Below are 13,108 nucleotides of genomic sequence, written 5' to 3'. Positions count from 1 at the left end.
AACGTTAACTCGCTTTTTCATTCCGTCGATCGGTTGTGTCTCCATCATACCCCCACTCTCCGGTACATCGGATGTTTTCGTTCGTTTTCGGACGTTATCGTTATTTCAATAAGCGCCCTACCTTAGTGACACTCACGACCGCCTCGAATTATCGACACTCACGGGCTCGCGCTCTGTCGTATCCACACTCACGGGCTGTGAACATTATCGACACGCACGGGCTCTGAAAATTATCGACACTCACGGGCTCGCGACCTGTTTTATTTACAGGTACGGGCTCTCGATCTGCTTTACTTACCGGTACGGGCTCTGACCCTGTTGAAGGTTTTGTACAGGCGCTGGCAATCTCCTCTATAATCTCTGTCTAAACATTTCAGTTTGCTTGCATGTGATTTCTTTTCAACTTGAAGCGGTCAACTCGTGAAAATGAAGAAATATTTTTGTGCTATTTTCCAGTGGCAAACAGAAATTGCCAAGGAATACTTTGTTTGATGAATCTAACCTAATTTCCCATAATTTCGCGGCATTTTTGGTGTTGATGATGATATTAATAGTAATTAAGAGTAATAACAATAAATTATTGTCGTTTCTATTTGATTAGTTTTGGGAATCAGGGGATTGACTGATATCGAAATATGGCAGATGGTAAAGTAAATCCTTTGGAAGTTTACCAGAAGGATCCGCGAATTGCTTGTCAGTATGGTGCCAAGTGCTACCAGAAAAATTCTGTGCATCATCAAAAATATAAACATCCACCAATCAAGCTTCAGGTATTTTAACATAAATATTCATCACTGGTTTGCATTTTATAAGAAATGCTTGAAACTTTTTTATATTGACAATAATCATGAATCTTGTTAATTGTTTGTGTCATTACTTGGCTAGCATAATCGAGTTACGTTGGCAAGTGTCACGTGGGCAATGCTGCATGTCCAAATATTCAATTGACCAAAATCTGGTGCATAAAAAATAATTTAATTCGGTATCTTTTTGTAAATTATTGCAGAATCCAACTCCTAAAAAAACAGTCAAACTCCAGAAACGTAAGATAAATATGAAAACAGTTCTACCTAAAACGAAAATGCGAAGACTCGATCCTCCACTGGATCAACGAGGACCTTCACCGATTCCGTCATTGTCCTCAGATGACGAAAATGATCCTAGGAACTTGGGTAAAAATTTATCTTCATTATCAGAAGATGATGAATCAAAAGATAAGAAAACTTTCACCGGCATCTATGAATCCCCCGAAAAAACGACTTCTGCGTTAATAAAGAGTTCACCAGATGATGACGAGACTGAAAAATCTGCTGAGTCGCCTTCATCGTCTAAAAGGGATATAGAAAAAATCACGAAATCTCCAGACTCTGAAGAAATTAAAAAATATAAAAACTCAATTCCAGAAGATCAGAAATTGTTGATTAAGAAGCTTTTTCTACTGGCGATGCCAGACGATTTCTATCAGTTTTATGAATTTTGTCGTTCGTTAGCTCCTGATTCTCCAGGGTTGGCTCTGAGAGCTATTGGCTTAGAACTTGTGGGTCCTTTCGATGTTTTATTTGGAAAGGTTGTGGCATTTCCTGAAGGGGCCGAGGAGAAGTATCTGAGACACTGGAGATATTTCTATGATCCTCCTGAGTTCCAGGTAACTCTAAAACATGATTAAGAAATTCGCATTATGCATTTTTACTGAACATCCTATATCATCAGAAACAGTTCTGTGGTGATATATATCAACATTACTTTGAACTATCAAAGATGATATTAGATTATTCATTCTTGTTTATTCCGTTGATGTTACAATAATAATTTTCTTTCGCTTTAGATCAGCACCTGCCTTTTTCATTTCCCGAGAAATTTCAATAATAATAATGTAATATATATATAACAAACAAACATCTTGGTAATCTTCGAGAATCACTAACATACGGTCAGAGATTACTGCCAGAGATTATATTTACAACTAATATCGATTTGTTATTATTTATTATGTGTCTGCAGACAATTTTGAAAGGCAATGACAAAGAAGGGCTACATTTTGGTTACTGGAGGGATGAAGATTGTAATATACCAGTCTTTGTAGCTAGAAATTCGGCGATGGTAGAATGTAAAATAATACCTGTAGCAGAGACTATTTTTGGTGCAGTTTTGTGAGTACTCTAATCACTCAATGATCAACAAAGTAATTAGAAAATGTCAACGTGAACTATACCTCTATCACGTCAATTCAGTTATGATTCTTATTGAATACAACGGGGACTTTTGTTATGCAGAGCTTTCATTGAAGAAAATCTGAAGAAAGCTTCGCCTTTCGAAAAATCTTGCTTTTCTCTCCTCTTTCGTAAAGTGAAGCAATTTGCTAAGGGTAACAACATCAGTTTGGAGCTGATGTCTGTGAACATGAAATCCAGAGATAGGAAGTCCGTTGCGAAGACGTTTCACGGAGCTGGAATCGTTGTGCCTTATGACAAAAAGACCCAAGTAGGCTACAGGATTTTGGCAGTTACTGACAGTAAGTCACCACTCAATGTCATAATCATCAATAATTTATGCACATTATGATGCAATTAAAGACATGGAATGAATTTAGCTAAATAATTCATCGACATTTTTTAACTAATTTCTAAAATTTTATAGAAAATAAATCTTCTTAGGATTTTTTCTTAATTCCATGGAAAAGCTCATAACGTTTCATCAAGATCTTATAAAGGAAACTGCAAAAAAAAAATTATTGAATTAAATGTAAAATAACCATTATCTATGGCAAAAAACTGAAATTATAAAAAAAAATTAAGTTCCTAAATTATTTTTTTACCGGCTAATGTTATTTCCTCATATAATAAATGCGTATCTCTTTTTTAATAATTCTTATTTAAAAATTTTCTTTAATTAACATTTTTATTTCAATCAATTTTATTCCTTGAATAAATAATTGCAAGACCACTGGAACATGACATTGTGGAATTTGTTTCTCACTGCTGAAATTGAACAGATTGTTTTTACGTTTTATTTGTCATGTCAGCTTCCAAAATAAGTAAAAACGTGATGAGAAGGAAAATTTCAAATTTTCCTTCTTTTCCTTTCCTCAAGAGTTACGGTCACTTCAGTGGATTTCAGTGGAGGAGAAGTCCCTTTTTTACCCAGGTCCTAAAGGCCCATCACCCGATACAATGGGCTCTCATCTATCCTATGTCATGTACTAATAGAGATCGAGAGCGAGATTTGCTCTCAGAGCAGAAGCTGCTCAGCCCTGGTTTCCGGTAAAGTGATTACTATCACTCTCCAGATTACTAGCCTCTCCCATCGTAGGGGATCATAATACGACTGCACTTAGGGCACTTCAACGCACTCAGTAAAATCTTGCGTTTTACGTAAGAATTTAACTAGCACTTCGTAGTTTTCACAAATTCCATAAATTTCCACAAGCTTCATATTGGTCGGTCGCGTTCCTATCACCACTTATTTAATGCCATCATTATCTCTTGGTATCATCGGGGACCCGTCTTTGTCGAATCCGTCGCGTAGACACGAGGATTAGTATACTTTACATATTAGACATTATCGCATTTTTTGTTCTACCGTTGGTGCAAAATACCACATACACAAAATCACAATAATAAATTCATCCATTTTTTTTCTAATTATAGCTCAATTGAAAAAAGTCTTGGAGAAAGTGCACAAGGGAGATGAGGATACCAAAAAAGAACAGATGTCAAAAATCGACGAGATTATAAGGCTTGCAACAATAGCAGCTGACGAATGTGATTTTGGCACGCCGCTGGAACTTGCTCACGATTTATTTAGCAGTGGTATTCCAGCTGTTGAGAAAAGAGCTCTACAAATGTTCACCATGTCCTACAGTCTCCTTCAACGTCCCCTTTTCTGCAAGATCGCTGTAGCTCATCTGAAGGATCGCAAGAAAAATTGCAATTTGAATGTCTTCTGAAAGAAATGATTATGTATACATCCTCTTAACGCCAAACTTTGCTGGCGAATAGCTGTATTTTTCTATTTGGCGTTTGTCGATTATACTTACTGGCATAATAAATTGAACATCCCCTTCATTATGTTTCATCATATTCCAAAGCATGTATTTGAAATCCGGGTAATTGCCCAGCAAATGTCATCCTATAGTATTCGAGATTACCAACACAAAAATCCTATTTACTGGATAATCCTTCATGGATACTTAATGTAGTTCAAAGTTTCTCACCAACATGAAAAGAATTACTAAGGTAGAAGCTATGCGATAAATTATGTGTAAATCTTCATGTGCACATGATATGTATTCGTTTTGTATTTCAAGTTGTATATTCTATTGCAAGCATCGTATAGGTAAGCGAGAGTAGAAGCAATGCAGCGAGTAAGAGTTCAATAAGAAGACTCACCAATTTTAAAATTCCCCATGGTAAAGTTTGGAAGGAGTGAATGAATTTCAAATCATTGACTTTTCACGGAATTAGTATAAACCCCATTCATATTAAATAGCTCTGGTATTTAACTGCGTTACATCGATTATATCCGGATCATTTTCCGTGATATTGATGGTTGCTTTGCATGTCTCTTTCCATGAAGCAACATTACCGATCTACAGTATAAATTTTGGCAGTGAACAACTCGTAATTGTTCAATTGCATTTAGCAACAGATATTTTTCAGAAGCAAAAAAAGAAAAATGGCAACATCTCGCGAATTTTGTATAAGCGGATACACATATTTTTAATGCTCGACATGGTGCCTATTGAGACGAGTAGCATCAGCGTCCCAGTTGGTGCATGGCGAAGGATAGATCGTTATAGAAAATCACTTCTGTTTTAGGTTTTAGGCTTTTTAGTGCTTTTAGGCGTTCCCCTAAGAGATCGAGAAGTCCAATGAGCCTTTCGGTCATTGAGCAGATGAATATTTTCTTGCCCCTGTCTCCTCTACCCAGGATTTCCCTGGCGCCGGTCCTTAGGGCAGCAAGTTCTGACTGGAGCACGGTCTTGCGCGAGTCCACTTCAAGGGCCCTTGCAGTTGAGGGGCACAGATCCCTGCTTCCGCTTGATTGCCAATCCTGGAGCCATCGGTGTACCAGATCAGCCGGATTGAAAAATTACTTATAATTTCATTTTTTTAGGCATAAAAAATAACTGAAAAATTGAGAAGTTATTCCCCGTGTCTTCTGAGCAGAAAAGGACGGAAAAATAAGAACACCTAGAAATTCAGTAAATTTAAACAAAAATATATGAGCAGCCTCAATGTCACAGTTCGTGCACAGTTGAAAACGACATGACGGTATTTCCACACACGGCAGGCCCAGTTCGTAGACAGAGGGAATTAAAGGCAACTGGATCATGTCAACCATTGGCTTTATTATGCATTTGTTTTATGCAAATATATGTAAAAATTTTATTATATTTTTGTTTTTTTTACTGTTTTTTCAAGTTTCTTCTATTCCTCCCTTTTTGATAATGATTTTGAAGTTCTTTTTTTGACTTTCTCTTCCTTTAACTCCGAATTCTTTTCCTTTTTTATAGCACGAGGTTTAATTTTGCTTTTCATCATGTGAGCTTTCAATTCATATTTTACTAGTGGCTCTGCGTTTTTCTTCTCGATAGGTTTTCAAAAATCTAAACATACTCCTCTACTAACTGGTGCAACCCCAAGTTTAAATGACCCACTTGTTATGTTTTACATTTTTTTTTTTTACATAAAATGATACTTTTTTGGTTTGTTTTCTCTCTGCAGTGTTTCTCGACTATGCCCTTATCTATTAGAAACCAATAAATGTTAATGTTATACTTAGGGTTTGGTATTTAAGTCTTACGTAGCTTGAGAGAATTTTAACCACTGCACACTACTTTGTCACATTTAATAATGTGACAAAGCTATTACAAGGTTCTAATGAGTTTACTAATAATTTTTAACTTAACTTTTACTCCTCCCACTTATTTTGGTGGATACTCCTTCCAAAAGTAGTTTATTTGCCATTAAGTAAACTAATATTATGAAGTGTTTACAATAAATTCAACATGTAGTGAAGCATTTTTTCCGAAAAATATTAACGTGACCCAGGGTTCGCGACAGGGACGCGACTGGTATGAACTCCATCAAAGGGCGAATTGGAACTGTCTCCTCCCTCAAAGTATATACCTAATTGACCTAATCGAGTCTAACTCAAGATTCGCCTTTCTTTCGTTTTTAATAACTACCAAAGTGAATAATAGCTCTGAATAATTTGGAAATAGGATGGAGTATCTGTACTTACCAATTACCAAAATTGCAACTCGCTATCTCTATTTTTTGTTAACTTATCGTGTTCACAAAGTTTTTGTATATAAAACTGAAAAACGGCGATATCATGAAATTTTATCCGAACCAATGAAGATATTTTAATTGATATAAATAGGGCCTACCAAAACGAATATTTCGGAATTTATTCGAAAAAAAAAAATCAAATTCATCTAGTAGGTTTTAAGGTATTGACAAAAAACTAAATTCCCAAAGTTGCTACATCTCAGAAACTAGGGGACCGACCGATCTAAAAAGTAAAGTGCAGGTTAATAAATTAATATACCTATCACAAGTTAAAAAAGTTCAGAGTTTTAGCAACAAATTTTATTGTACTTATGTTGAATTTCCTAAGAATTAATCCTGAAAATTTGAATTTTTTCAGCACATACACACATTCAGACATGATGTAAAAGCATCATTTTTTCTAGTTTCATAATATTCTAGACAACTTGCAATTGAAATCGAAAGATTGATCACATACAAGGCTTCCATTCGGGAGCAAAAGGGATAGTGATTCTCAAAGTATTTGATACATAGCTGTAAAATCATAACTTTCATACATACGTTAATACGATATCTCTGCAATGAATGATGATTTTTTTTAAGATTTAAATGTATGGGAAATATTTGGAATAATTTTCAACATATTCATCATTTCTTGATAACAATTGAATGGTTCTTACTAAATTGATGAAAATTAACAACTTATAATTTATTTTTGAATTGAAATTCTGACAGATCCATTCCAAAGCCAACCACTAATTTCATTGATAAAAAGTAAATGAAACAGAAAAAAAATAGGAAAAAGAATTACCAACTCATGGTATCAACCAAATAGGAGTTTTACGCTTTTTGTTTGGAATATTATGGAAGGAATAAACTTTTAGAGCTTTTAGAGCTGAATATGAATAAGGAGGCTTTCTTCTATTTTCTAGCCCGTTCCAAAAGGTGTGAAGGGTAAGGGACGAAGTAATATTCATAAGGTCAGCACAAAGCGAAACTTAAACCGATCATTTAATGCACCAAGAATTATAGCACCGACACATGCTTTTCAGCCCAATTATATTTTACACTTGCGATTATTATGTGATACATTATATATGTAACTTAATAACATATTTTCGTAGTTTATTCAAAAGTACTGCCAAGCATCCAAATGAGCGAATACAATGGGCCCCACTGAGAGGGAATGATGAGTTATGATTAATTGAATGCGATCAAAAATAAATTATCCACAAGTCTTTCGATTTTGTAAAAACCTAGAATTAAATAAATACTTGTTCACTCGCTAAACTGTCGGCGAATGGAGCCACAATTACACGGGTTGCAAAGTAAAATATCAAACCGAATGTGATGGAAATGGGTAACGCTGGAAGTGCTTTTTTAAAAATCGCAAGGAGGAGGAGAGTGAGGCACAGACCCTGCAACATTAAAAAACGTAATGATTTTTCGAACTCTTACATTTTACAAGTTCTTATGAAATCAAAGTCCAGAAGGACAATAATTAATTCTTACAATTAAAATGGCTACAAAACAAGCGAGAGTTGTGTTCCAATCTCCATAGCTCGACGCTTTTCCTACAAGAACACTGTAGAATATGAAATCTCCAAGTCCAAGTTTGATTCCACGTTCTTCATCAGCAACTGATCCTTGAAATTGATTACGGTTGGCGGGTTGCTGTGTCCTGGGTGTATTTACCGTATCACGAACCAACTGCGCTCTCCTTGTTCCTCTCTCTCCTGTAAATATGCTCCAATAATTACCGTATTTTATTTTTAAAAATTTCGAAAAAGAATTAAACTAAATGAACACCATGGTTATCAATCCACCCGGAGGTAAATCCGCTCTCCTCCCCGTCTTCACCAGCATTTTGACTCTGCAACTGAGCACGTGCAGGCGAAGCGATACCTTCTTCCTCAACAGTGTCAGCCCTTGCCATGGTTGCAGTTCCAATATAGCCAGCATAAGTAACAGTAAAACTGTATAAAATGGTTGATGAGTAAATGAGGGCCGGGAATATGGGTTCGTTTCGCTCCTGAGCAGTCTCTACAAGAATCCTAAGGGGCCCCTTGGGTGTCAACACAGCAATTAAGTCTGCAATAATAGAAATAATTAATAAACAACGTATTCAAATAGGTTCGAAATTAAATATTCGTAAGTACGCCAATCCATTCAAACGTACCCCAGAAACTAATAACCGCAAGCACGACCCAAGCAGTCCATTCAGGTAAATATTTGATAAACACAAGAGCCATCAGAGCAGCGATGAATATCAAATAAGCTTGCTGAAGGGCTAGAGGTCCTTGCCAGTGAATGCAGATCATCCCAACCGCACCGAAATTCCATAAGACAATTATCAGTGTGATCAAGTCCATTGGAATATTGTAAGCTTTGAGTATCTCTTCACAATAAAGAGTTGTAAACATGAAGAGTAACATGAGGGAACTTATAATCAGCCATCCATGGATAACTTTATAGAATCTGTATTTATACAGAATAATAAGGATAACGGTCATGCAAACAATAACACACAGAAGGATCAGTGAGTTGGCAAGTGCCTGCCAGGCTTTCGTAGTTGTGTCCTCAGTATCATCGTGAAAAGGTGTGTATACTAGATATACATCTTTGGTCGTGTAGAAAGTGATGGAGCTGATAGTGGCGACCACCACTAACATGCAGAGCGAAACTGGTACAAAGAGTTTTATTACGTGTGCAGCTCCATATTTGAGTTCCTCTTCTTCATCTTCTTGTTGATAATCCCCTGGATCAGGTACCGAGGATGGAGCGTTACCTGAAGTTCTCGAGCTCGAGAAGAACGCAGATGAACCTGGATTTTCTATTCGTACCTCTGGGAGGGCGTCCACCTACAAAAATCACGACACTTAGATCCCATTCTGAGGGCCAACACAATTTTATTAAACACAAAAATATTTAAGGTACCTCTTCATTACCAGGTGTCCTCAATTTACGTTTCTTTCGTTCAATCACTAGACCGGTATTGTCGGTCCGACTTTCTGCAACATGGGCGTCCATGAGACTCGTGTATTCGTCCGCAGAATCCAAATCACTACCATCCATTCATGTGTCTCCTTCTTCGTAACAATAAATGTCAATTTAGTAGAAGAGCCATTTTGCAAAATTACTCATTATCCATACAATTCAGTACGTACAAAGGCTTTAAAGCTCAATTTTTTCGGAATTTGTGATAAATCCTCATTGATTCACTTTTATTGAAGTTTGGTCACCCCCGATGCCTATATAACCGTAACGAGAACCGCGTTGAAATTGCTAACAGCGAAAAAATTAATTTCACCTAATGTTAACCATGAAATTTATTTCAATTGATATCCACACCTGTCGCAAAGTTATGCATTGACATTGTAACGAATTTTCGAAGAATGTATCAGAGATTATAGGGGAGATTGCTAGGGCTTATGGAAAGGCTTTGGTAAGTGATTCATTGCGGCGGCTATGGAACTACGCTCAGAGAGCCCGTACGTGTCAGTAAAACAGGTCGCGAGCCCGTGAGTGTCGATAATTTTCAGACGGACGTATAATAAGCAGGTGAATAATGAAATTCCCAATGAAACTAATTTAGATCATTAGGGAATTATTCAGGATAGTTTAGGAATACAATTTTATAATTTAGGAACTCATAGTTTATTTATAATTGATTATTGTTTTATATGGCGTATAGTTCGCAGGTGAAGTTACAAAAAAATATTTTAATTAGTATAAATCGATGCAAAATCATTTAGGAAGTCTAAAAAACATTGATTTATAGTTTAGGAATTCATATTTTCTGCTTAATTATTTTTTTTTCGAATTTGAATTGGCAGAGGAAGAACTATGCAAACGCATACGGTGTATAATTAGCAGGTGGTATGAGCAAATATCAATTTAATTACCACCCACAAACGCGAAATCATTTAGGAATAATAAAAAACATTGTTTGAGAATTTAGGAATTAATATCCATTTTGTAAATGACCCTGAAGTTTGCTGAAAATGATCTTTATCAGCGGATATTTCAGTGAAAAATCGAGGAATTTGAAAATATCAAATTTTTTTTTTATAGGAACAGATTTAGTGGTGATAGTTGTCAATTATAAAAAAATATTATTTCAAGGGTAAATTTCATGAAATATTAACTTTTGAGAGCAATTGACAGTGGATATCTAGCTTCGAAAGTGATTTAAAAAAAAAAGAAAAAATGTCACCATTAGAATTTGCCCCAATCTAATGGTGATATTTTATGAACTTGAAGTTAGCTGCACTTTTCATATACCAGCCTTTAGCAGAGAAATTCTCTGACTTCGGTTTTCAAAAATCTAAATGGGAATTCCTTTTTTTTTATTTCTCCTGTTCGTAATTCGGAATTAAAAAAAAAACAAAAAAACTTCAACACCCCATATCTCACGTATGGAACAACCCCTAGAGTTGAGTCAATCACCAAAATTTTTAATTTTCATTGGCCTAAATGGGAATTGGTCTCAAACAAAATTAAATAAATCAACTTTTTGTTTTGCCGAATTTTGCCGAATTCTTATGAGATTATAGAGTTTTATACATTTAATAAAAATAATTTCAAGAAAGTTCGTTCAAAAATTTGAAAAAAAAAACCAATTCCCTTTGACTCAACTCTGGGGGTTGCTCCATACGTGAGATATGGGAGTGTTGAAGTTTTTCTGATTTTTTTTTAAGTTCCGAATTACGAAGGGGGGAAATAAAAAAAAAAAGAATTCCCATTTAGATTTTTGAAGACCGAAGTCAGGGAATTCGGTTACATGATATTGTGATGGGCGGCGTCGGAGATATTCTATGCTGAACATTTCTGTAATTCGTTTTATTGTTGTAAAAAAAGAAAAAACACTTACTGAAAAAAAGTGAGGCAATTCCCACCTGGAGAAAGGTTTCCTGAATACACAGATTTGTTTTTTTTTTATATCTTCACTTTTCACAGAGATATTCTCTGCTGAAGGCTGGTATATGAAAAGTGCAGCTAACTTCAAGGTTATGATATTTTTTCTTGTTGCCCCATTCTAATTCCCGAAGTTTAATCCACTGTCAAAGGATAAATGTTTGTCAAGGTTTAAATTACGTTTGAGTAGCTCGATTTTAAAAATAAAAAAAGGCACATTTACAGATTTTCATAAGCTTCTGGTGATATTTCAGGTTTTTTCTTACAAATGTTTAATTTGTGAGATATACAATGTTTTTTCAGAGCGACATTAACAACCGAAAATGAACTTACAGAAGATGATTAATCCATGTCTAGAAGGAAAACAAAGTGTGATCATTTTTTTCCACAGTTTCTATATGCATATAACGGTAACATTAATTATGAAATTAGAAATTACGGTAACAATTGTTAATAGATTTTCATTCATTCAGAAGATAGTATGATTTTGCCGAGATAAATCCAATATTGAAATGATTTATTAGACAAATTCTCATGCTACGCATATAGAAACTGTGGAAAAAAATGATCACACTTTGTTTTCCTTCTAATCTAATATGTTATGTATTCTCCATTGATGATTAATCATCTTCTGTAAGTTCATTTTCGGTTGTTAATGTCGCTCTGAAAAAACATTGTATATCTCACAAATTAAACATTTGTAAGAAAAAACCTGAAATATCACCAGAAGCTTACGAAAATCTGTAAATGTGACTTTTTTTATTTTTAAAATCGAGCTACTCAAACGTAATTTAAACCTTGACAAACAGTTATCCTTTGACAGTGGATTAAACTTCGGGAATTAGAATGGGGAAAAAAAGAAAAAATATCACCATTAGATTGGGGCAAATTCTAATGGTGACATTTTTTCCTTTTTTTTTTAAAATCACTTTCGAAGCTAGATATCCACTATCAATTGCTCTCAAAAATTAATATTTCATGAAACTTACCTTGAAAATAATATTTTTATATAATTGGCAACTATCGCCACTAAATCTCTTCCTATAAAAAAAAAAATTTGATATTTTCAAATTCCTCGATTTTTCACTGGAATATCCGCTGATAAAGATCATTTTCAGCAAACATCAGGGTCATTTTTGTAAAATACTTTTTTTTACAATTTTTGCTTGGAGGACAGTTTGCGCATGAGCAGACGCCCCCAGAGCGATCAGCTGTGCCCCCATGCCGGCTTATGTGGGTCACTCAATTGTTGACAAAGTCGCCAGAAAAGCAGGCGTTATATGAAAATTCAGTGCAGTGGCACTTACAGAGTGAGTAAGTGTTATAAATTAAATATATTAAATGATAACTACAGTTCTGGAAGTATTAAATACTCGTTTCTTCTCTGAATTCCTGAATATCGCGTTTTCAAAACAAAACAACGTAGTCAGTGGTGAAGGAATAGGTTAGAATCCTGAGTATAGAGAAACAAAATTAGTCTAAGGTATTTTTTTAAAATAGATAAAAAGATGATCTTCGAAGGCTAGAAGTTAGAACTTATAAACTCTACTCTTCTACATATCCTCCACTTCACCCTCCTTCGTGGAATGACCCACCCTAGCAAACTATCATCCACGCTATAGCGTGGATGTAGTGTGTGTGTTACGTGGATGTTGCGTGGATGCAATTTTTGAATGAAAAACAGGTAGAAATCGATGAAAATAGATGATAGAATGATGTGGGATGAATAAGGTTGATTATTTGATACATTTGGCGATGTTTGCTTGATTATTTTGAGATGAATTATAAAAAATATATAATGGCCAGAAGTGAGCATGAAAACTGCGTTCGGAAAATGCCGAGAGATGGCGGTAGGGTTATATTACCGACTTCGATAACCGAATTGAACGTAGCCGTTTAAGGCCCGGATGGAGGGA

The 13,108-nt window shown here is 35.2% G+C and overlaps 2 protein-coding genes across 2 annotated transcripts; one reads left to right on the top strand and one right to left on the bottom strand.

The window, feature by feature from the left end:
• Window positions 1–309: 309 nt before the first annotated feature.
• Hpf1 (Histone PARylation factor 1) lies at window positions 310–4,064 on the top strand. The gene is made up of 5 exons (XM_011311453.1): window positions 310–770; window positions 1,007–1,645; window positions 2,002–2,150; window positions 2,274–2,512; window positions 3,648–4,064. The coding sequence occupies exons 1-5, from the start codon at window positions 636–638 to the stop codon at window positions 3,944–3,946; spliced, it is 1,461 nt and encodes a 486-aa protein (XP_011309755.1). The 5' UTR covers window positions 310–635; the 3' UTR covers window positions 3,947–4,064.
• Window positions 4,065–7,268: 3,204 nt separating this feature from the next.
• Psn (presenilin) lies at window positions 7,269–9,734 on the bottom strand. The gene is made up of 6 exons (XM_011311452.1): window positions 9,443–9,734; window positions 9,213–9,364; window positions 8,455–9,136; window positions 8,085–8,366; window positions 7,788–8,011; window positions 7,269–7,693 (listed from the first exon to the last, which is right to left on the bottom strand). Exons 2-6 carry the CDS (start codon window positions 9,348–9,350, stop codon window positions 7,538–7,540), a joined length of 1,482 nt encoding a protein of 493 aa, XP_011309754.1. The 5' UTR covers window positions 9,351–9,364; window positions 9,443–9,734; the 3' UTR covers window positions 7,269–7,537.
• Window positions 9,735–13,108: the final 3,374 nt, after the last annotated feature.

This window comes from Fopius arisanus, unplaced genomic scaffold (assembly GCF_000806365.1).
Source record: "Fopius arisanus strain USDA-PBARC FA_bdor unplaced genomic scaffold, ASM80636v1 scaffold00089, whole genome shotgun sequence".
Classification (NCBI taxonomy): domain Eukaryota; kingdom Metazoa; phylum Arthropoda; class Insecta; order Hymenoptera; family Braconidae; genus Fopius; species Fopius arisanus.
This window is presented reverse-complemented; position numbering and strand designations above follow the sequence as displayed.

Bases quoted from the DNA above. Each gene is read 5' to 3' on its own strand.
- Hpf1 (XM_011311453.1), top strand. From the start codon at position 636: ATGGCAGATGGTAAAGTAAATCCTTTGGAAGTTTACCAGAAGGATCCG. The intron at 771-1,006 runs GTATTTTAACAT...AAATTATTGCAG, and splicing joins ATCCACCAATCAAGCTTCAG to AATCCAACTCCTAAAAAAAC. The intron at 2,513-3,647 runs GTAAGTCACCAC...TTCTAATTATAG, and splicing joins GATTTTGGCAGTTACTGACA to CTCAATTGAAAAAAGTCTTG.
- Psn (XM_011311452.1), bottom strand. From the start codon at position 9,350: ATGGATGGTAGTGATTTGGATTCTGCGGACGAATACACGAGTCTCATG. The intron at 9,137-9,212 runs GTACCTTAAATA...TGATTTTTGTAG, and splicing joins GGACACCTGGTAATGAAGAG to GTGGACGCCCTCCCAGAGGT. The intron at 8,012-8,084 runs GTGTTCATTTAG...GCATATTTACAG, and splicing joins CGGGTGGATTGATAACCATG to GAGAGAGAGGAACAAGGAGA.